Here is a 23942-nt window from a genome sequence, read left to right as displayed (position 1 = left end):
TAGCGTCTTTGAGGAGAGTGCTAGGAGCCATTCTGGGGGGTCGGGCACAGCCTTGTCTGGCGGGTGATGGTGCCCAGCTTTTTTAAGGAAATACCCCAATATCTCCAGGAACAAACAGCTTGTACCCACCTGTTTCTGGTTTTGAAAAGCCACGGCTCCTCTCCCACCTAGTTCAGCCGACAAGCGTGAGCCTCAGGAGGCGGGAAGAAGGCTCTCAAGGTCAGACCATTCCAGCTTCGCCTCTTAACCTGGGACATTGGGCAGGACCCTGAGCTCTTCCTTATTTGTAAGAACTGCTGCGTCTGCCTCCTAACAGGGGAGCACGTGTCTACACTCCCCAGCACCTGGCACGGTAGGTCTTTACAGATACTGGTCCTTTTTCACTTTAGCTCTTAGGAAAGATCCCAGGCTGCTCTAGGTGAGCGCTCGTTAAAAGGCCATTGAACGTTTGTGTTATGGGCACGGTTCTGGCAGCCTGCGTGGGCATTCCTCTGTAGGAAAAGGAGTCCCTAGTAGGGGTCTCTGATGGGCCTGGCCCATAGCCACGAGCCCTGCCCTCTCGGGGCTGGAGAGTGCCTGTTTCCCTTCCCTCCATCACCCACAGGGTCTTTCAGGGGTTTATCTAGCTCTTTGTTTTGTTTGGGCTCATCCTCATCTCCCCTAAAACACCCTCTTGCTTTGGCTTCTCTTTGGCCACACAGCTCCTGATACCTGTCCTTGCGCAGGCTTTTTGCCTCAGTGCACTGGTCCTGGCCAGTTGCTCTGAGTAGGTGTGGCCTGTTAGTGCCTTGGTCCATAGGTCTGCCTGCCGGGCCCTTTAGTAGTCCCGCCCATCAGGCTGTCTTTTCTAGGGCCTGCCTCCCGGAGGATGGGCCAGGTATATTAGCAGGAGGCTGGCTGGGTGCCATTGCCCTCTCGGAGGCTCTGGAGGGTCTCACTCTAGGGTCAGCCACGGCGGTGACAGTTAAGCAGAAGGAAGAGGGGTCCTTGCTTCTTGTTGGACCCAATGCAGACTTTGGGATGTCAGCATACAGGGGTCTCCTCTGGCACCCCTCACCTTGCAGCAGGGAAGAGCAAGAGAAGGAAGAGCTTTCCCACTGAGCACAGCTGTTGTACTGCAGCTCCATGCCCCGCGCAAGGCCCCCATAGCTCCGTGTGGCGAGTGTGGGAGCAGTGTGCTAGAAATGCAGATTTATTTTTCTGTATTTTCTGAAACATAATCTTGAGCCATGCTCATTTGGTTTAAGTCCCCAGAGCTATTTGGGAGAGGATGGTGGGCGGGACGTGGGTGGGAGTTAAATCTGGCGTTTCTGGCTAGGCAGTTGGCGTTCGTGCTGCTGCGGAGTGACTGAGCTGCACGGGGACCACTGGGCACGTGGTTCCGTGTACCCCGGCTGGTTCGAGGGCCTAGAACCCCAACCCAGGGCTGCTCTCCACACCTGGGGCTGTGCTCCGAGGCTTGGTGCTTGTGAAATCACAGGCTCAGGGTATGGGGTCCACCAAGGTCACTGGGAGCTTGGGCCATGCCAGAACCGAGGCTGGGGCTGGGGAAGTGGCATTAAGGGGGGGGTGCAGGGTTGGGGAGGAGAGGGGGCAGCATGACAGAGTGGCGTGGAGCACGTGGGCCTGCCCCTCAGGCGGCTCCAGGTGGAAGGAAGCTCTCAGAAAGTGCCCTGCCCCCTTTGTTTCTTCCAGTGCTTGGTGGCCTGGTGTAATCATTTCACTTTGGAGAATTACTTTTATGCCTGGGAGGCTCAGACCCAGTTTGGATAGTTGGGCACCTCCGGGGAGGGATGAGAGCACATCAAGAGGGAGAACAGCTCATTTACTTCAACTTGTGTAAGCCGAGAGGTCAGCCTGGCCTTCTGTTCCCTGCCACCAGCCCAGGGTTGAGGATTGGGAACCCGCATCCTTGGCCAAGGTCAGGAGAAAGCCTCAGCATTCCTGACCCCCAGCTCCTCCCAGAGGCCACTCCTTGTCCACAGGGTCACTACTCATACAGAAGAGTCAGCCACGGCAGGCGCCAGCGAGCGAGTGCAGGAGCGTCCCTGCTGTGGGGGTTGTGGAAGGAGCAGCCTGGGCGCATCAGAGACCAGAGCTCCCATGCCAGGGGCTTCTCAGGCCTCCCTGGTCTCCATATCTTTGTTGGATGGTCACTTTTTTACCTCTGACTTGAGACATATGGTGTGACATTCCTGTTTGTTTGCTGGCGGCCAGTGAAAAACATTTCAGAAGCCTAGGAAGGTGGTGGTGGGTGGGGTACTGTGCTGGGTCTTCGGCAGCGTAGCTGTTGTGGGCACCGTGGTCAAAGTTTCAAGTGCACAGGGATCTCGGGGAGTCAGGTCGAAGCGTATGAGGAGAGCAGAAGGACCTGGACAAGCTACTAGGGCTGGAGAGGGAGAATCAGCAGGACCCATGGGATCTAAACACTGTGGGTTCCTTTGTTTTGCCTTTTTTTTTTTTTTTCTTAAACTTTCTTGATTGATGCTTGATGCTTTGCCATGCGAGAGCCAAGAAAGCAGATTTTGTGGGTCCCTTGGGTTTGGAGGTTGTCAAGGCAGAGACAGTATGTGTTAAAGTGACTGGGTGGGAGGCCAGGCTGTGTCCTGTGCTTGTGACGACTGAGCAGAATCATCTCACCGAAGCTTGACTGGCCAGATCTGGAGAGGGAGGGAAGGATCTCGTTGGACCCTTGAGGGGTCTTTGCCAGCAGATGTGGCCTGCAGGCTGATGGGGACCAGGACGTCAGGCAGGTGGGCACCTCAGGAAATCAGAGCACACTGCTGAAGTCTCAGCCAAGAGCTCAGAGTCACGCCGGGAGTCACTGCAGAGGCTCCTCTTGCCTGGGTGCAGAGACCACTCGGTGACATCCCTGGCCCGAGCCAGTGAACTAATGCACCGAGATCGTTGTCAGTGATAAAAGGGACCCCCCACCCTGCCCCAAGCCACGGTGGTTTGGAAGCTAGAATGCCCGCCTAAATGATTGCTGGGCTGAAAGAGAATCAGTGGAAACACCGTCTGGAGGTGGCTGCCAGTGAGAGTATTGCATGTTGTAAACTTTGGGGGTGTAGCTAAAGTAGTAAATCGGAGGCACACGTGTAGCCTTAAATGAGTTGATTCAAAACTGTGAGAAAGATTGGAAAAAATCGAATCAAGAGCTCAATGCTGAAAGTCAACGAAAGATCCTGAAGCAAGATGAGACCCTCTGGAGCTTGTGGTGAGGAGCAGTGAGCAGGCTGATGGGGCTGGAGCACCAGTGAGGGCCGGAAGCGGTGCAGGGCGGGGGGGTCTGGTGAGGTCGGTGGGGACGGGGGTTGTGTGGGCCCTGGAAGGGGTGGGATGAGGGTTGTCAGTGGTGGAGAAGCCCGGGCTGCCTTCCAGTCCCTGCTGGCTCTGGCCCACAGCAGAGCTCTCTTTGTGGGCCTCAAACAGGCGAGAGCCTCCGTGGAAGGGTGTTCCCTCTGGGAACAGCAAGGTACAGGAGCCAAGCATCCTCTGGGTAAATGGGCATTACCGGGGAGGACTGGGGTCCTGCCGCCTTACTGCTTGCCTGCTGCAGGCACCAGCCCCGGACTGTCTGGGCATTTGGACTCTGGGGAAACCTCCAGCACCTGCTCTCTGGTCCCAGCCTCCCACCAAGCCACAGGCTGCCGGCTGCCTTCTTCAGGGGTGCTGCTACTGCTGGCCTCTGGCATCTTGTCCCCAACTTGGCATCTGGTGGTTGAGTGACAGCAGGAAAGGAGACTGATGAGTATTTGTTTGGTTCCTTAGTTGCTCTGACCTCGTGGGAACTGGCTATTCCTCCATGAGTTCCAGGCAGGCAAAGAGCCCAGCTCCTTTGACACTCCCGTGCCCTGGTTTCTTTCTCTTTTCCCTCTCCCCTCTTTGTTTTTCCTCAGAATGAAAATAGTTTTGTTGTTTTGTTTTTATATTAACATAGCAACGCCACATACTCATTGTTTAAGAATTCAAAGTTTGGGAAATTACAGGATTTCCAAGAATCAAGTAAGAGTCATCTGAAATTTTCTCCCCCCACCACCCCAGAAGTCCTGTTCACCCTTGGGGGTTGTCACCCTGAAAGAGTATCTCAGGGATGCTCAAGCTGCCCCCCGCCATGCACTCAGCCCCGCACTGGCAGCCCATGATTCCTTGCAACTGGCATTTTGCACTCAACTGATGCCATTGACATCATTCCCAGTCATAAAGATGGATCTCCTTTGTCCTACTGGATGGCCATGTAGGGCTCCTGGCTGCATTGATCCCCAGGGCGCTTGGAGTCCCACCTGTAAGAGAAGGCAGGGAGAGGCGCAGGGGGAAGGGGCAGGACCTTTCAGACCTGGGTCTCCCTTCTGGGACATGTCACCTGTAGGGAGGGGTCAGCATGCAAACCATCCTCCGAAGATTAAGTGGGTTAGTGCACAGCAGTGTTAAATGGCCCCATACTACTTTCTTCCTCAACATCCTCATTATGGGCATCTTGGAGAGGAGGAGCCATGGGTAGATTCAGGAAGTGGAAGAATGTTCTGTCCTGCTGAGGATGCTTGGGCCCAGGGGGGTGGCTTTCCGCTTGCCTGTCCTTTCTGGGCAGGCAGAAGCTTGTCTTGTTCTGTGACCACAGATTCCTGTTTTAGCCCATAACTTGTCTGGTCTTTTCTGGTATCAAGTGGAAGGTGCATCCCAGTGTTCCCCATGGCCAGAGGCACCCATTTGGGCAGCTGGGTCTCTTGCTGCTCCCTGCTCTGGTCTGGAAGAACAGAGATGGCCTTTGTGACAGAGGCCATGCCGTCATCAGTTAGGAGAGAAGCTCTTTTTTCTGGTTTTGCTTGAGGTATGCCAGGTACTAGCAGAAGGACTGTTTGGCTAGGAGGGATTGGTTCACTGTGTCGTGTAAACAGACTTGCTTTGGGCATCTTTCTGCTGTGGATGGCAGGCGTGTGGGAAAGAGCCTTCTATTTTTCCCAGGAGATCACGCCCTGCTCCTCCAAGCCTGGATGTGCTCCTGGGCCCTCCAAGCGCTGCCTGTACTGGTCTGGCATCCCCCTTCCCACAGTCATCCAGACCTTCAGCCCCGGAAAGCCAGAGTGGGCCTTTCTCCCCCCAGGGTCCTAACATAAGGCAGGTGATGCACATTAGGGGGATGTATCTTGTCACTTCTGTGCTCAGGCACATTTGATAATCCCTTCCCCAGCCCCCTTCCTGCCCTGCCCTCCTGTGTCCCCTGGACTCCCTGACAGCACCCTGCTTCTGCTCATTGGCTCCGGTTTGGGCCATGCACTTCTCTGCTCGGCTTTAGGGCAGTGTGGGGGAGAAGCACGGCCCCAGGCCAGGAGGACCAGGTTCTGGAGCCGGTGCTAGGCCCGGGATGAGTCAGGGCACCTCTCTGACCTCCAGCTCACCCTTGAAGCGGGGACAGTGATGTCAACCCAGCAGAACTGTCAGTGTGCACTGTGCTGCTCACTCCTCCCTGCCCACCACAACTCTGTGGCCTGGCCTTTGTGCTGTCAGCGGTGCTTGGGAACAGAGGACTCAGCCTTGATGCTTGAGGCTGAGCTTCGACAGGTGCCTCTGCGAAAGCTTGGGGAGGACTAGGAGCTCCATGAGGCCCAGCCCTCGGTCCTCCCGCTGCTCTTGTTCATGAGCTGGTTTTCTTCCTGTGCTTTTAGAAGCTAGAGTGACCTTTGGTGTTTGTTCTTTTTTGTTTGTTCTGATAGGGCCCCGCCACCACTGTTGCCTTTTCAAGAACAGGGGAGTATTTTGCTTCTGGAGGTTCTGATGAACAAGTAAGTAAAGAACGGTGTGAGCAACGTTGGCTGATACTTACAGAAGGGAACAGGAGGTCAAGGCACCTTGAGGATGGGCCAGTTCTTGCCAGCTTCCTTGGTGGCTTTGAGTGACCATCAAGGCTAAAACTTGGGCTGAGGTGCTCAGACCCGGGGTGCTCCACTTAGGAGCTCTTTGAGGGGCCCCGTTTTCAAACTGTTTGGTTGCAGGGGGAAGACACGTGTAAGGAGGTCCTGTCCCATTTTGTCACCCTTTGTGCCGAGGCTTTCTGCCTGTCAGCCCTGGTGCCTCCAGCCCAGAATGTTCCTTCGCTTGGGGCTGGGCCTCACAGCTCTGACTGCTCAGCCCAGGAAAGTCCCATTGGCCTCCCAGTGAGCCCCCCCAGCCCCATGGACAGATTCAGGTTGAGTGTCTGCTAGGAAAGCAGAAGGTGGTTGGAGGCTTTTGTGGCATGGCCTGGATAAGAGGCCGTGGGCGTCTTCCCCTCCCAGCACCAGCTCCTGTGCTAATCAAACAAGGGAGGAAGAAGGCCCAGGGGACCCCTGAGCTGTGCCTGAGTGTGGAGGCCTGGCTCATTGCTTAAACAAGGGAAAAGTCGTACAGTCAAGTCACACTATAAATAGTCCTGGTAAAAGAAGTCACAGGGTACAAGAGGCAGCCTAGTAGAAAGTAGGGCTTCTGCCCACTCTGGCCCCTCCTCAGGCCATCCCTGTGAGCAGCTCCCTGGCTGCTTTCTGAAAGTCAACTCCCAAGAGCCTTTGCAGAGAGACATGCGAATCTGTCCCCCTCCCGGGAGTGTAGTCAGCAGCTGGACTACACTGCGATTACACTGGGCCCTACAAATAGGGTGGGAGGGGTGCTAATTCTGTTTGTAAACAGGAGGAGGAACAAAGGCCTCAGTGCCTGTCAGTCAGGGGGCAGTAAGCGGTGGGCTGCCCTGGGAGTGGGGTGCGGCCTCCCACAGAACCAAGCTCGTGGCTGCTTTGCAAGCAGGGAGGCCTCTCAGGTGTGGTGAGCTGGCATCTGACGAGGCTTCGGGACTCTGGGGCCTCCGCTGAGCACCAGCCACACTCCGTAGCTCCTGACACATTGTAAGTGACCCTGGTGCAGGGCAGCCACCTGGGGCTGACACCTTCTAGCAGGAGCTCTCTTGCTCCTCAGCAGGGCCATTTTCCAGCCTTTTGCTGGGGGACCCTCAAGAGGCAACGCTCCTTCAAGCGGAGCGGGGAGTGATGGGTGTGTTACCCACGGCTCCCTGGCTACCAGTGTCTGCCGAGCTGTCTCCTGTGAGGTTGGAAGTAACATCATCCCCTCTTCGCCGATGAGGAACCGGAGGCACAGAGAGGTTGAGTGCCTTGCCTGGAGCCACACAGTAAAGGGTGGACCCAGGAATTTAACCACAGTGGTCTGCTGTAACTTAAGGCCAGGCTGCGGCCCTTGGGAGCTTCTGTTTGGTGGGGAGAGGGACGATAAACGAGGACGAGAGACAGAGAAATTGAATAATTGTCGAGTCTGATGCTATGAAAGAAATCACTAGAGGGCTGTGATAAAAATTAGCAGGAGACCAGGACAGTCTCTCAGAAGATGCTGCTGAAGCAGACACTTTAGCACAAGCAGCTAGCGACACTGATGCTGGGACACTCCAGGAAGGGGCGGCAAAGGGCAAAGGCCTAGGGACAGCACACAGTGAGCCCACGCGGTGGTCCGTCCGAAAAGTTTGGGAGGTGGGGCAGGTCCCAGAGTTGAGCTGGGCTGTCAGGTGGGGACTGTCTTGCAACTTTGGCTGGGGTGGGGGGTGGGGTCACCTCTGGGCTCATTTCTTCCATGAAGTAGGGCTGGTGTGATGTCTCTGTGCTTGTTGCTCTCCGCAGGTGATGGTCTGGAAGAGTAACTTTGATGTTGTGGATTATGGAGAAGTCCTAAAAGTGCACAGGCCCCCAGCCCCACTGGCCACGTCCTCTGGGAGTCTGGTAAGTGACTCAACAGGCATGTCCCGAGCCCTGAAACTTTGGTGGGTCATGGTGAATGGCAAATCATACTTTGGCACTTGCTGCACTTTGTTTCAAATCTAGAGTGTACAAACAAGACGTGAGGACCACTGGGTGCAAGGTCCTGTGCTGTCTGGTGGGGGGAGTGTTTGCATGGCGCAGGCTACTAATGGTTGAGGAGAGGAAGGACCTGTCCCATGCCCGAGCCTTGGGCCGAGGACCCACTGGAGAGTTCCTAGAGGGCGTGGGGCCTGAGCCACAGCTGGGACGGATGGGAAAGGCCCAGCCTTGTTGCTTTCACTTCCCTTTTTTTTTTTTAAACCATGGAAAGGAAGTTCCTCAGCCACAAACTGTTTTTTAGTATCTTTGTTGGTAAAAGGGCATTTAGTGTTCCTGAATTAAAATAGTTAACGGCAATTTTTGACAGATACTTTTGGGGAAAATTTGATAACTGCCATGATCTCATTGAATAAGGTTGCATTCCGCTGTGGCTGGAGTAAGTTGTCAAGCCAAAGGTGTGGAGCCCTGAGGGTTTTAAGCCCTAGTGGCCGCAGGGTGTTTAAATCTCTCCCTCCCGGACCCTGGAGGCAGTGTAGCCTCTCCCACCCACGGAAACCAGCCTGAACAACAGGAAACGGCTTGCCCAAGGCCCCCAGCAAGTCAAGGCTGGCCCAGAATAGAACCAGGAAGCCTCTGAGTCCATCCTGGGCTTGCCTTGGCTCCAGCAGAGGGATCCCCCACCCCAGCCTGAGACGCACACACACGCGCACACACACCCCCATTCTGTGTGTTGGAGCTACCTCTAGGAATAGGCCGGGTTGAGATTTAAAGCTTTTCTTCCGTGGGTGGCCCTGGGCTGGGAGGTTTTGTTCTCCTTCCACATTTGTTAACGAGTAGCTGATTCTCAGCTTTGGGGTTTGGTGGGGATGACTGGGTTGCATTGCGGCCTGCTTGCTACTATTTGGTCTTCTGCCTAGAAAGGCATTTCTCAAACTGCAGGACTGGGATCCTGTGGGGTGAGGACCTTCTCCCCTCTAGCTCCCCCATGTACTGGGCATTCAGTGAGCCGAGCCCAGGCTGGACAGGTCAAGTTACTACTCATTCTCAGATGAGATGCCTGGGGCTTAGTCACCTGCTGGGATGCCTGGACCTGGGGGCTTACCACACTGGCCCCTCTGAGCAAGGCTGACCAAGCTAGAAACTAGGGGGCACAGGGCTGCCCAGCAGCTCTCCCCCATCCCAGGAGAGGGCACGGCCACCTGCCTCTTGGGAATGGTTAGTAATCAGCAACAAGGGGAGAATCCCATATTCTTCTTCTTGTGGTTATTAGGCAAGTGGCTTGGACAAGCTGCCTCTTGTCCCTTCAGTCTTGCTCAGATAAGGGGTATGGAGCATCCTTGCGTCCCAGAGCTGTGGGGCTTAATACTCTAGCATGAAGGCCTTCAGGGTAGGGGAAGCCAGCAGGACAGGGCAGGGTTTGGCAAGGATGGGAGACTAGCTCACCGGTACTCAGGAAAACCATGTGTTCCCATGCTGCCTGCTGGCCCACGACGGAGCTATGGCCACAGTTCCCCTGGACGTCACCACTGGTGCTTACACAGGGGAAAGGTTATGGGCTCTGGGGTCAGAGAACTGGGTCTGAATCCTGGCTGTGTGGTCCCAGACGAAGCACCCATTCTTCCCACACCTCTATTTCTACAGTGGGACCTGAGTACTCTCGCAGGCAGGTTCTGAGGACCCCATGTGGGACATAGGTGAACTTTACTAATCCACACAGTGACTGGACTTATTAGTCCTAAAATTGTTGTTTATGGCTTTTCCTCTACACGCCGAGGCAGTGTGTGGGCCCTTATCCAGACAAACCCCCATGCCCAAGGCTACACACCACTTGGAGTACACGGCCAGGAGTGTCTCTGATCTCAGGACTCCCAGGCCAAGAGGAGGGCTAAGGGGTTTTTGGTTGGTTTGTTCTGTTTTATGTACATGGCATAAGATTTCCCTTCTGAACTAGTTGAAGCATGCAGTTGAATGGTGAGAAGAGCATTCACCCTGTTGTACAGCCATCAGCCATCACCACTGTCACCCACAGAGTTTTTCCAGCTCCCCCTCGCCCAGGGGAGCCCGTTGGCCCAGTCCTACCCTGCAGTTAGGTTTGCCCCTGTGGTGGGAAGGGAAGCTGACAAGTATGGGCTCACCTTTCCTGCCCCAGGGCTTCCCTGGCACTGAGTTGGTGACTGATCGCATGGTTGGCCAGAGTGTCACCACTCCCCTGGGGAGCCCAGGTCCTCTGCAGCCACATGCCAGGAACTGGTGCATCCGATGAGCTCCCGCCCCTCCCGCAGACCCCACCTGGGGCCCTATGAAGGCTGCATCGGGGGCTTTCCTGGGCCTTGCAGGATGCTCAGCAGCTCCTGGGCCTCTCCCCACTGGCTGCTGGTAGCATCTCCCCGCCCTTTGTTGTGACAGTCCCAGATGTCTTCAAACATTGCCAGATCACTTCCGGGGGAGGGGGGTGCGGTGCACGTAGGATGGCCCCCTGCTGAGAATTGCTACCCTAACTCCAGCCTCAGGAGTGATCCCAGAAAGGCAGTGAATGCAACAGCAGGAGGGTAGGAATCAGGTGGGTCAGGGGCATCTCTGGCAGAAACAGCACAGCCACGGTGTGGAGGGTAGGCTGCCCTGAGCACGATGACTCTGGAGCTCCTGCCCCTGCTCGATTGGGCCAGATTTGGGCTTCACCCGGCAGCCATGGCTCAGGTCTCTAGACTATCTCTACAGAAGTCTATTTTATAGAAATGTCATTTCAGCCTGTCAAACTTTGGAATCTTCCAGAGGTGACGGTAAACGACAAAAAAAGACCTTTAGCAACTCGTTTTTTTTTTTTTTTTAACTTACCATTGGAGTGCGTTCTTAGCCTTCCTGCCTGCCGGCTTCCCTGGCCCTGAGATAGTAACTGGTGAGTGGTTTGGTGGCTGGCCAGGGTGGCCTGGCTCAGCCCATGCCCCAGGCGCTCTTGAACCTTCTGACCCCCTCCCCCTCCAGCTCTGTCTCTTCCCAGAGCCTGGGGCCCTAAAGCTGCCCGACACATACCTGGGCATTTGAGGATCTTAGGGAGCCAGGAGGCCAGATACTGTGTGTGTCACGGAGGATGGCATTCTAAAGCCGGAGGGCAGGCCCCCCGGTGGACCATGGCCAGGGCAGCCCTGTGAGCGTGTGACAGCCCCTGTGCCCTGGAAAGCCCCCTGCCCTGTACCCCTGCTCGGACTGTAGCATTCAGCTCTCTCTCTTGGAATGAAGGCCATCCTTGAGCTCACTCTGAACAGAGAGCTCTGTTCACTGCCAGAGCTATTTTCAACCTCTGGTTGAAATTCACAGCTTATTTTTAGGCACATTTCATGTTGAAAAGCACAAGCCATTTCCCAGCCCTTCAGAATGAGAATAATGGGTTCCATTTTCCCTCTATTCCTGGCTGAGTTGTGGAGGAGAGAGTTTAGGACTGTGGCTGGGAGCTTTCTCTGCTTGGAAGGCTGCAGAGGAAGGGCTCCAGCCCAATGGCTGAGCTGTGGGTGGCCGGGAAGCTCCGTGTTCTGCCGTGACATGATACAAGGCCAGAGGGAGGTCGGGAGGGCTGCTTGTGGGCAGATGAGCACTTCCCAGAGGGGCACGTGTGGGGGCAGGGGGTGGGCCCTGCCAGTCTTAGGCAGCAGGTGCTCCTGCTGCTGTTTTCAAGGGTCTGGTGCTCACCTCTGTCCTGAGCTGTAGTCCCCGGCCTTCTCTGTTTTCTCGGCACTCAGCCACTCAGGTTCTAGCTCCTCTTAGCTCCCTCCTGCCAGCCCATGAGGCATCAGGGTCACTGTGTCTTGGCTGACCTTGGATTTGGCCCCTGCTCCCCCAAGCCCAGCTGCCATAGGACTGATTTCTGCCTCAACCACAGAAGCATTTTTAAAACCACTTTTAACAGCAAAGATGCATTTGTTCCGATTTACTCTTCTTGCCTTTCCTCCACAAACACCTGAGAGCCTATTATGTAATTGCGAAGGAAGGTTGTGCCGAGCGGGGTGGGAGGGGAAGAGCGCAGAATTCTAGGTAATTCAGGAAAACTGAAAACCACTTCCTACGTTCTCGGGCCTGGCTGCCCTCCAGTTCAGACAGTAACCTTGAATTTTGGGGCCCCTCAACCTCAGATGGGAGGACGCCAGGCCTTCCTTCATGAGATTTCACGAGGTGGTGCATGCCAGGCAGCCACTTGGAACCATGCCTGGCACATGGCAAGTACTCACCAAGCTTTAGCTGTTTTTAAAATGTTCCTCTTCCTTCCTCTGTCAGACCGAGAGCAGGATGAGCCCCCTGCCCAGTCGGGCTGATTGTGTGTTCCCCACTTGCTGAGCGGGGGGACAACATGCAGCAGAGGGAGCAATTCTGACAGAGATAATTTTTGATGTTGACTGCTGTCTGCAGGTCGCCTTTGTGAGGTCCTGTAAGGGTTTTAGACCCTTGCAGGAATCAGTTATGCTTCCTGATGAGAGACCCAAGTCCTCTGTGTTCCCAGATCCAAAAGCCAGTCCATAAGGTGAATGGAAACAGGCTTCTTTTCTTCCACCACCCCCATGACTCCTCAAAGCTAAGTGGCTGCCCATGGCCCCCCGCCCCCATCCAGATCCTCAGTGCTAGAGCTGTCCCCAGGAGGAGGTGGCAAGGTTGGCCAAGAATGCTTGACCCGAGTGCTCAGCGTTCCCTGAGGATGGCCTGTTTCTTCTTTCTAGTTTCTCTGTTCTGAGGGTGAAGCCCCAGCCGCCTCCTACACCCATGCTTCCACTTTCTGTTTTGGGGTGCTACCATGGGTGGCGCATGATGTAGGGGTTCTCGGGCTCGATTCCAGTCTTGGCACTGCCTCTTACCCCATGCTGAAGATCTGAGGCTCCTGGGTTCTTAACCCAGGCATCTAGCCTGAGGAGTCAGATTTGAGGCAGAGGACGGGATCCATTTCTACTTGCTTTGTGGAATTCCCTCTGTATGGAGCGTGGAGGACTGGGGTCTCTCACTGAGAACGTAGATTTCTGGCTGGCATTTGCTTTCAGTAGTGGGGAGAGGTATGCATTTGAGGGGATGCGTGGCAGACGAGGCATTGTGGGTGTTTACGGCAAGAATGAAGTCCGGATTTATGTGTATTAGAAGGGAACCTCTCCTTTCTCCAGCTGACCCTGGTTCTGGCTCTGAATTTCCCAGGACTAGTTAGTCAAAAGGGCTCCAGTCAGCAGGTGAGTTGGGACAGGCCCAGGCACTTACGCATCTTGGAAGAGGGTTGGTTTCCTGGGGTCCAGACTCCCGACAGCCTATAACCAGTTGGTTGGCGGTTTAAGAGCTGTACTGCCCCTGTTTGCTGATCTAAGAGGAAGCTGGAGCCTAGCCTGACGTGTTGAGTCTCTCCTGTAACCTCAGGCAGTCCATATTGCTTCTCTGTACTCGGATTTCCTCCCACCAGCCTACGGTACATCCTTCGGGCATTCTCCATTTTCCCGGCTCACTATGTAAAAAGCTTCTCCTGCCGGCATGGGGGTAGGGTGACTGCAGCGGCCTTTGCTGATTCTGGGCAGCAGCAGGCCCCAGACAAGAGGCCTCACGTCACACTCTGGTTGCATTTTCCTCACCTTTACCGGCGTAGAAGTCATGAAAAGTGCTCTGGGCTTCTTAGTTTAAGCGGGAAGACAGAGGAGAATAGAAACAAAGAAGATTCTGTATTTGTTACCAAGCTACAATTCTTAAAGAGAGTCCTGCTGGAGTCCAGGCATCCTTGCCCAGTGGCCGGGGACGGTAACTTGACTGTGCCCAGTCTAGGAGAACCAAAGATTCCAATGTTCCCTGCAGAGGGGCACCTTGGGCCTGGGGACCAGCATGGGGGGGTTGGACCCTTCCCTCAGGCTCTGACCTGTTGCATCTGCTCCTGGGAAGCAGGCCAGATCCCCACTCCTTTTCCTTCCAGAGGCCACAACTGAGTTTCCTGGGAGGTGGGTCAGGGCTGCAGCCAGGCGCATGTTCAATAACGACTGTGTTTACTGGAAGGAGGAAGTTGCCTTTGGCAGCGCAGAGAGGAGACAGGCCTTTGACCAGTTCACGTGGATTGCGATAAGCCTCTTGCTGTGGCTCTCAAACCTCATTGTGCTTCCGAATCACCCCGAAGGCTTGTTAAACATAACTTGTCCCATCCCGAGTGTCTGACTTGGAAAGGAATTTGCAATTTCTAGGTCATGTCAATGGTCCCGGGACCCACTCTAAGAGTCGCTAGTCTACTGGAAAACAGTCTAGCCAGTTGTGACAATGGCTTCCTGAGCAGGGATGTAGCAGGAAGAAGAAAGTCTCTGACCATCTTGGGAACTTTCCATGGTTCATGGGGACTATAGTTTGGGAGAAGCATTTGGAGAACTGGGGTCCCTTTCAGCCCAATTTGGAGAATTGTAGTCCTCCTCTTTCCAAGAGGGGAAAAGTGCTATAATGGCTTTAGTTCTAATCTCTGTCTAGTGGTAAAAGAAATCCCAGTGCTCCCCTGTGGGCTCTTTAAACCTAGAGGCACCCACTGGGCTCTACAGACAGCTGGTTTTCTTACCAACCAGGATGCACTAAGGGGGAGGATGGTACCCAGGGCAGCCCTCCGTGGGCCTCTGCCGCCGGTCTTCCTGTCTCGGTTCCTGTTCCGTCCATTAGCGCTGCTGCACTAGTCCAGTGACCTGTTTTTAAACCCGCATTCTGTGGTCACCTGCCTATTATCCTCAGTGCCGCTGCCTCCTGTGCCTGTGCAAGTGTGTGCCTCTATCATCCCCCGCCGTCCTCCAGAGCCTGCGGGGCCTCTAGGGAAGCCAGCAGGTGAGAGTCTCTGGCCCCTGAGCTTGAGATGACCTGGGTGCTGGTGTCTCAACGTCTCAGGCCTCAGGTCAAGGAGCTTTTTGGGGAAGTGCCTCCAGGTATTAGGAGCAGAAGTAAGTCCCAGAACAGCGGTAACCGCAGTGGCAGTGAGAGGATGGGGCTGTAGGATGGGACTTGGCTGTACACCCTTCTCAGAGTAGCCCCTTGGAGTGGTCGTTTCCTGCCACTGGAAAATTCTCATCTGTTCCACCAACAGGTAGATCACTATCTAGAGAAGAGTAGCGTGATTCTTAGGAAGGAAAGCCTATTTAATGACTTAAACCAACAGCAGACATGTTCTCGGAAACCCCAGGCAAGGCATAGTAAGATATTCATGGTGTCAGGAAGATCCAAGAACCTAGCTCCGGAACCCATACAAGGCCCGGAGGACCCTTGCATCTGGCTCTGCGTGCTTGGACATGGAGCGTAAACCGGGCACGCACACACACCTTTCAGAGCTCTGTTACCTTCTTCAAGGGTCTCATAACCATTGGAGGTTTTCCTTTTCCCCGCATTTCCCTTCTTCCCAGATGACCTCTCCTCCATGTAGCCTTTTCCGGGAGGCCCACAGCTTGTGAATCCTTCCTGCCCCACCTTTCGGAGCAGCCCTTCTTTCCTGTAGTTGGTTATTCTCTGGCCTGTGGTCTTCCTGGAGGGCTAGGTACTTGGTCACTTTTTGGCGCCCTGTATGTCACCAGAACACAGAATGTTCTAGAAATCCGGGTTCAGTGGACACGTGCTTGCAGCTGAGGGCAGCATGGGTTGAGCCTTTGAGGCAAGAGGCAGGCTCTGGCTCTTTCTTTTAGTGTTTTTGACGGTCCTAGGTTAAAGGAAGGAAACCCCTTTCTGGCCTGGTTTGTCAGTTTCCAAGGGCAGGTACACGGGGTGGTAGGGGCAGTGACCAGGCAGCGGAGGTGGTAGAATCAGCATGTCTGCGCTAGAAGTTTCAGTACTTCTCGTTTTCACTGGAAAAAAGCCTTTTGCAGCTTGAATTTGCCAGATTGGATGGCAGCGTTGGCCCATGTGGTGTAAGGGTGTTAGATAGCGCTTGTGTTTATGTTCTCATCGGTTACCATGGCAAAAATCAGAATAGATGGTTTCCATGGAGATTATCTTAAAATTAGTTTCTTTGACAGTCTGGACATTGCTGCAGGGTTCACAGAATGCTTGTGGTGCCCCTGGGGGATTTCTCTGTGGCCATGCCAAAGACTGGCCTGAATGTTGATGGACTCTGACAAATCTGCATCCTGTGCTTGAAAATGCCGGGACACCAGGCTGGGGACATGTCCTCAACTTCTTCCTGGGGTCCCATTTGCCTGGCCTCAGCTCCACGGCTCGCTCCAGCCACCTGGGAGCTTCTTCTTTTTTACTAAGTAAAACAAAACACAAAAACCCCCTTTATATTGTGGAAAATTTCAGGCAAGCACAAAAAGTAGCGAGAATAGTGTCACAGACTCCCCTGGATCTTTTGTCTAGCTTCAGCGTTTTGCTGGTCTATTTTGCTCATCTCCCTCCCCCCATTTTTTTTAGAAGAGTTGGAGTATTTTTATTTAATCCCAGATACATTATTTTACCCTAAATAAAGACTTTTCTTGGTTATATAACTGCAGTGCTCTTGTCACATCCAACAAAATTAATAATCCCTTACTATCAAATGCCTAGTCCATACTCACATTTTTCCACATTGTTCAAGAATATGGCTCTGTGCTTTTTGCTCAAATAAGGACGTGGGAGGCATTGAAAAAACCCATGTCTCCCTTCCCCACCATGGTTCTGGTGCCTGGAGAGACTGAGCAGTCTTGGCTAGAGGTGCATTTGGGCTGGGGGCAAGAGAAGCTCCGGGGTGCCGCTCTCCCACTGTCCTCAGGGACATTTATACCACGAGCTCCAGGACACCCTTGTTCCGGCCTGGAGATGGGTCTGCTAGTGCCGGCTGTCCTGGGCAGGCATCCGCTGGAGGGCGCTGTCCCTCTTTGCAGCCTGTAGGGGGAGGCAGAGAGAGAAGTGATATAACCTTGGTTCACAATAGCTGTGTGCAAGTTAATTTTCCAGGAGGGGGAGGCTGAGAGACCCCATAGGATGCAGCCTCCCTTGACTCCTCCCTGGGGGTGAGAGCTTTGGCCCAGAAGAGGCCCGCTGCCTCTAGGGTAGGCAGAGCTGGCCGTGGTTATCTGCCTTGGCAGGCCGTGCTCGTGTCCTGAGATGCTACACAAATTCTGAATTGCCGAGCTCGGGAGTGATGCCCGGGTGTGGTCAGTGCCTCTAACACTCTCCATTGAACTAAGTGCAAGGAGAGTTTAAAATAGCCAGCCTTTGTTCCCGAGGTTTTAAAAATTCAACCCCAGTAGTTACAATGAGCTGTCTTCAAGTGGATCTATAAATAAACCGCTACTGTTCCTCTTTGTCACCGAGAGCTTCGGCGTCTTCCAGAGACGTCGGCTCTGCCGCTCATCTTCATTAGCTGCCTCTCATCTGTGGGGCAGCTGTGGCCATCAGCAGGCTGGGCTGACAGCGCGGAGTTTGTAATGACAGCGAAACATTCCCTTTTTAAAAAGCTACATTTTACAAATAATACATTATATGTTAATAAAAACAATTAATTTTTTAAAAGCCACATTTTAAAAGCCAAGATTAACTACACAGGGAAAGATGTATTTTCGCACTGGGGAAGCCTGGCAGAGCGGTCATCACCATTGGTCAAGGTCAACGCCACTGATAATACGTCCTGTCCACATGAGTTCTGCGGTGTCGGGTGGTTCGCTTCTGTGGTGTTCTCATCAAAAAATGGATAACCTCGTTCTGATTGTGAGAAAACACTGGACAGACCCACACCGAGGGACGTTTGACAACAGAACTGATCAGTACTCTTCTTCAAAAGTGTCAAGGTCATGAAAGACAAGGGAAAACTGAGGAGCTGACCCAGATTGCAGGAGACCAAGGAGAAGTAACTCAGTGCAGGGGGACGTCCTGGTTGGGATTCTGGAATAGCAGGATCCAAGGACATTAGAAAAACTGGTGAAGCTCAGCCGGGGCCCTTAGTTTGGTTAATGGTATTGTCCCAAGGTTAATTTCCTGCTCTGATCATTGTCCTAATGGTTATGTAAGATGCTAGCACTGGGGAAGCCTGGGGGAGGGATATATGGAAATTCTCTGTACTATTTTTTGCAACTTTTCTCTAAGTCTAAAATTAGTTCAAAGCAGTCTAATTTTTTAAAAGAAAATCTCTAGTCAGTCCTTGGGCTTCATCTCCCTCCCTGGGTGCCCCGGTTCAGGTGTTTGCACTGGGAGGGTAGGTGTTTCTGTCTCAAGGGAGGGGGCAGGTGACCCTAAGCCCCTCAGCACCCAGCCGGGGGTGGGCCTGTGGTCACATCTGTGGAACGGAGCTGAGCAAGAGCTGACCCTGGAAGACACGGGTCCTGGGGTCAAGGGATGGCTCTTAGACCCAAACGTGACCCGTTGTCATAGAACATTTAATTCCGTTCAGAGGCTGCTCTGCTGGCCGCAGACCCTGTGTCCTTGAGCCTCTTGGCTCCCTCTGTGCACACAGATGACCCAGCACCCTGCCCTCCTTGGGAGCCTGCTGCGGGGAACACACGAGAGCACCCTGCACATTCGTACCCTAGATAAAAGCCAACATGGTAACCAGATCCCATACTCATACTTAGACTGGCTTGGAAGAACATTGGCAAGATTGTCGAACAATTAGATGATTTGAAGACACCAGTGTTCCTCTTGGGTTCAGGGCTATGTTTAGAACCAGAAATTTTCTCTCTTGTTGGACCCCAGGCCGGAACTCTAAATTATAGGGCAAACAAGGCTGTTGTGTATCTAGTCCACAAATATGCGCAGTGGATACAGTACCAGGTTTCTTCCGAGCTCTGATTCGAGAAAACGGCCGTGCCTTTTTTCCACTTGAAGAGCTGGAGAGAAGCATGAGCTCCAGTGAGCTCTGTCCTCTTTTCTGCTCTCCTGGCTGGGATCAGGTTTAGCAAACAGGCAGGCAGACATAGACACCCATTAACTTTTCATGAGGGCAAATTGTCAGAGCCAAAGGCCCGAGGCAAAGACTGTAAGAAGCAAATGCGTGAATCTCTGCACCCTCACTTAGCAGACTATGCAGTGAGCAGTCAGATGAAAGATTTTAGTTGAGAAAGATTTAATCATGGTGTGTGTGTGTGTGTGTGTGTGTCTGTCCATTTCTTCCAGTTTCGTGCTCAGCCCTGCTTTGGAGACACAGTGACACGCTTTGGTGTTTTTAGTGGGCCATGGCCAGCCAGACGGCTGCTCGGTTCTGTACAAGTTGGGTCCCCGTGAGATAGCCCAGATTTGGGGCACAAGTCACCTTCCTCTCCCCTTTCTGGCCCAGAGTCTGGCCCGTGGACTAGTTCAGGGTACTTTTGTCTGTGACAGAGTTTGTTTCCAGAACAGGCCGAGCAGGGGGCAAGGTCCAGTGTTAGAGATTAAAAGAAAAGGAGAAATTTCCACCTTGAGCAGGTGTTAATAATTGACCACCCCACTTACCAGAGCGGCCACTGGGTCACATTAGCTCACAGCATCTTCATGGTAAATCTCCGGCCACTCCTGGCTGCTGGCCAGGTATGTACAGACCTTGCTTGCTGCTGACTGTCAAGCTACATAGGGACCTCTGAGCAGCTGGGGCCTGACATTCCACAGACAGGGTGGCCACTGCCTCAGAAACGCTGCCTCAGAAACCTCTGCTGACGACCAGGGAAACTGAGGCTTTGGGAATTGAACTGCACTGAAATGTGAGCTGGTTTTTTGTGTCTGGGAACTGTAATCCCCAGACCAGTGATGGGCCTCATGGGCCTCACCTGGAGTCTTCAGCCTGGGCGTTTGCCTTTTGGTAATGTCCAGTGGAGAATTAGTGATCTTCACCTTGATACCGAGTGGCCGTGATGGGTAGTATCAAGTACAGTGTTACGTGATCGGCAGGTTGGGCTTCTAGGGCTACTTCAGTTAAAACAACATCTTTTTTTTTTTAAGATTTTTATTTATTTGACAGCACAAGAAGGCAGAGAGGCAGGCGGGATGGGGGAGGGGGCAGGAAGCAAACACTCTGAGCCACCCAGGTGCCCATCTTTTTTTTTTTTTTTTTTAAGTCAGGCTTATTAACATACAAATCGTAGCATTCACCATTTTATTTGTTCTTTTTTTTCTTTTTAAGAAAGCTTTACGCCCAACATGGGGCTTGAACTCATGACCTTGAGATCAAGCATTGTATGCTCTACAGACTGAACCAGCCATGCACTTTAGCTTTTGCCATTTTAAAAAATGAACTGCTGGGGCACCTGGGTGGCTCAGCTGATTAAACATGCGACTCTTGGTTATTTTAACTCAGATGATCTCAGGGTCATAGATCGAGCCCCAATACATCAGGGTCTGTGTTCAGCACAGAATCTGCTTGGGGTTCCTTCCCCCCTCCTTCTCCTTCCCGCTCTGTTCCTTCCCCCGTTTGCATGCTCTCTCTCTAAAATAAATAAATAAAATCTTTAAAAAGTGAATTGCTCTCTGAGTTTGGGCAGACATGTACAGTTAATCACCACCATGATCAAGGTACAGAATATTCCCATCATCCCTAAAATTCCTTTTTGCCTCTTTCTATCAATCTACTCCTTCTACCTCCACCCATAGGCAACCACTAATCTGCTTTCTGTCACTACAGATCAGTCAGTGTGTGTGTGTTTCAGAATTTGATACAAATGGAATCATGTAATTATATATTCTCTCTGGTTTTTTTCAATTTGTCTAATTATTTTGAGATTTGCCCATATTGTTACATGAGTCAATAGTTCATTCCTTTTTTAATTTTTTTTAAGATTTTATTTATTTATTTGACAGAGATCACAGGTAGGCAGTGAGGCAGGCAGGGGCGGGGGGAGGGGGAAGCAGGCTCCCCGCTGAGCAGAGAGCCCGATGCGGGGCTTGATCCCAGGACCCTGGGATCACGACCTGAGCCGAAGGCAGAGACTTTAACCCACTGAGCCACTTAGGTGCCCCAGTTCATTTCTTTTTATTGCTGAGTAGTACTCCATCGAATGTTTATCTGCCTGTTGGTGCACATCTGGGTTATTTTCAATTTTTGGCTATTGCAAGTAAAGCTGCTGTTAGTTTTGTTTTTTTTTTTTGCTGTTAACTTTGTTGTTTTTTTTTTTAAGATTTTATTTATTTATTTGACAGAGATCAAGTAGGCAGAGAGGCAGACAGAGAGAAAGGAGGACACAGGCTCCCTGCAGAGCAGAGAGCCTGATGTGGGGCTCGATCCCAGGACCCTGGGATCATGACCTGAGCCGATGGCAGAGGCTTTTAACCCGCTGAGCCACCCAGGTGCCCCAGCTGTTAACCTTTATATACTTACCTTTATATGGATATGTATTTCCCTTTCTCTCGGGTACATATCTAGCTGTGGAATGGCTGGAACATAACAAGTGTATGTTTAGCCTTTCAAGTAACTGTCAGACTCTTTTCTGAAGTGGTTGTACCATTTTACATTCTCCCCAGTAGTGTCTAAATTTGAATTTCTCTACTTCCTCGCCACCACTGAATGCAGAGGCTGAATGCAGAGGCTTAACCCACTGAGCCACCCAAGTGCCCCTGTTTTTTCTTTTAATTAGGTTGTCTTCTCATTGAGTTTTGAAAGTTCTTTTATATTCTGGATACAAGTCCTTACTGGATATGTAACTTGCAAATAATTTCTTCCTGTCCATAGTTGGTGTTTTCATTTTCTTAACAGTGTCTTTCAAAGAGCAGTTTTGAATTTTGATGGTCAGGTGTTTTAACTTTAGACCATTCTACTGGGTGTATACTGGTATCTTACTGTGATTTTTTTTTTTTCTAAAGATTTTATTTATTAGAGAGAGAGCGGGGGAAGCAACAGTGGAAGAGGGAGAAACAGACTCCTCACTGAGCAGGGAGCTCGACATGGGCCTTGATCCTAGGACCCTAGGATCATGACCTGTGCTGAAGGCCGACACCCAACTGACTGAGCCACCCGCGAGTCTGTGATTTTTAACTTGCATTTTCCTAACTGCTAATGATGGAGAGCATCTTTTATGTGTGCATTTGCCATCTTTATATGTTCTTTGGTGAAGTGTCTGTTCAAGTCTTTGGGGGTTTTTTCTTTTCTTTTTTTAAAAGATTTTATTTATTTATTTGACAGAGAGAGAGTGATCATGAGTAGGCAAAGAGGCAGGCAGAGAGAGAGGGAGAAGCAGAGCAGAGCCCGATGTAGGGCTGGATCTCAGGACCCTAGATCATGACCTGAGCTGAATGCAGAGGCTTAACCCACTGAGCCACCCAAGTGCCCCTGTTTTTTCTTTTAATTAGGTTGTCTTCTCATTGAGTTTTGAAAGTTCTTTTATATTCTGGATACAAGTCCTTACTGGATATGTAACTTGCAAATAATTTCTTCCTGTCCATAGTTGGTGTTTTCATTTTCTTAACAGTGTCTTTCAAAGAGCAGTTTTGAATTTTGATGTTCATTTTATCAGCGGTTTCTTTTATGGGTCATGCTTCTGGTGCCATACCTAAGAAATTTTTGCCTAATCCAAGACCATAATGATTTTCACCTATGTTTAGAAGAAAAGCTTATACAAATATTATAGTTCTAGGATTGACATTTAAGTCTGTGATCCATTTTGAATTAGTTATTTTTTATATGTGGTATGAAATATGTACCAAAGTTCATTCTTTTACATATGGACGTCCAATTGTTCCAGCAACTGTCTTTACTAAGTTGTTTGCATGCCTTCGTTAAAAATTAATTGCCTAGCTCTCTGTAGATATATTTCTGGATGGCGTTGATCTATGTGTCTGTCTTTTTACCAGTACCACACTCTCTTCAATTACTGTAACTTTAAACTAAGTCTTGAAATCAGGTAATGTTTCTATGCTTCTATAGCTGATTTCAGAGAGAGCTGTCATCTCAAAAACACTGGGCCTTCAGTATGCAAACATGATATATCTCTTCATTGGTATTGGTCTTCTTTGATACTACTCATCAGTGTACTGTAGTTTTTAGCATAAAAACATGTAGTTTTTAGCATACAGATTTTGCATATATGTTGTTAGATTTATGTTTAAGCATTTTGTAGTGGGTTGAACAGTGGCCCTCTCAAAAATATGTCTGTCCTGACCCCCACAACCTGCAAACATGATCTTATTTGGGAAGGAGGTCTTTGCCAATGAAATTAAATCTCGAGATGAGGTTTTATCCTGGATTGTTGGGTTGGCCCTAAATCCAATGACAAGTCTCCTTACAAGAGCTACACAGAAGAAAAGGCCATGTGAAGATGGAGGTAGAGACTGGAGTAATACAGTCATAAGCCAGGGAATCCTGGAGCCACCAGAAGCCAGAAGAGGCAAGAAACAATTCTTTCTCAGTGCTTCCTCAGCACAGGGGCCCTACTGATACCTTAATTTTGGACTTGCAGCCTCCAGAACACGGAGAGAATAAATTTCTATTGTTTTAAGTCACCAAGCATGACCGTTTGTTAGAACAACTGTAGGCAAGGAATAACACATTTCATGATTTTTTCATGCTATAGGAAAGATAGTAACCAAGGATTTTTGAAAATTAATGAAAGGGATCAAACAACAGACCCAAAAAGCTCAGAAAAAGGACAAAAGGCTAAACAAAAAACCTAAACCAAACCCTGTATAAATTACATTCAAGCTTCTACAAACCAAAGATTAAGAGAAAATCTTGAAGGTAGACAGAAAAGTGACATTGTATACAGGATCAAAGGTTAGAACCATAGAAGAATACTTCTATGAAACTACACAATCCAGAAGTCATTGGAGTAACATCTTTAAAGTATTTTAAAAAAAAAAAAAAGTGTCAACCCAGAATTCTGTACTTAGCAAAAATATCTCTTAAAAATGAAAGAGAAATAAAGACTTTTTTTCTAACAAAAGCTGAGAAAATTTGCTACCAGCAAACTTGCTCTGTAAGAAATATCTCTTTTCTCTTTTCCTTCTGGGATTCCTGTCACACGTGTCAGACAGTTTGGTCTTGTCTCACGTTTATGGATACTCTGTTCTGGGGGTTTTTCCTCCCCCCTTACTGTGTCAGTTTGAGGAATTTATCAGTGTTGAAGGACATGGATTCATTTTCCTCAGCTGGGCTGAGCCTACCAATTAGCCCATCAAAGCCATTCTTCCTCTCTGTTACGGGGTTTCTGATTTCTAGCATTTTCACGGACTCTTTCTTAGACTTTCTACCTCTCTGGTGGAATTCCCCATCTGTCCATGTGTGTT

At 51.1% G+C, this 23942-nt stretch overlaps 1 protein-coding gene across 4 annotated transcripts in view; it reads left to right on the top strand.

The window, feature by feature from the left end:
• Positions 1-23942, top strand: part of POC1A (POC1 centriolar protein A) — a 67500-nt gene that overhangs the window by 18584 nt on the left and 24974 nt on the right. For all 4 annotated transcript variants that reach the window (XM_059161065.1, XM_059161066.1, XM_059161064.1 and 1 more), the window contains exons 8-9: positions 5712-5780; positions 7653-7751. In XM_059161065.1, the coding sequence (XP_059017048.1) occupies positions 5712-5780; positions 7653-7751 (168 nt within the window). The remainder of the gene's footprint in view (positions 1-5711; positions 5781-7652; positions 7752-23942) is intronic.

The sequence above is a fragment of the Mustela lutreola genome, chromosome 2 (assembly GCF_030435805.1).
Source record: "Mustela lutreola isolate mMusLut2 chromosome 2, mMusLut2.pri, whole genome shotgun sequence".
NCBI classification, from domain to species: Eukaryota; Metazoa; Chordata; class Mammalia; order Carnivora; family Mustelidae; genus Mustela; species Mustela lutreola.
Note: the sequence above shows the minus strand (reverse complement) of the source record. Positions and strands in the feature narration are given on the sequence as shown.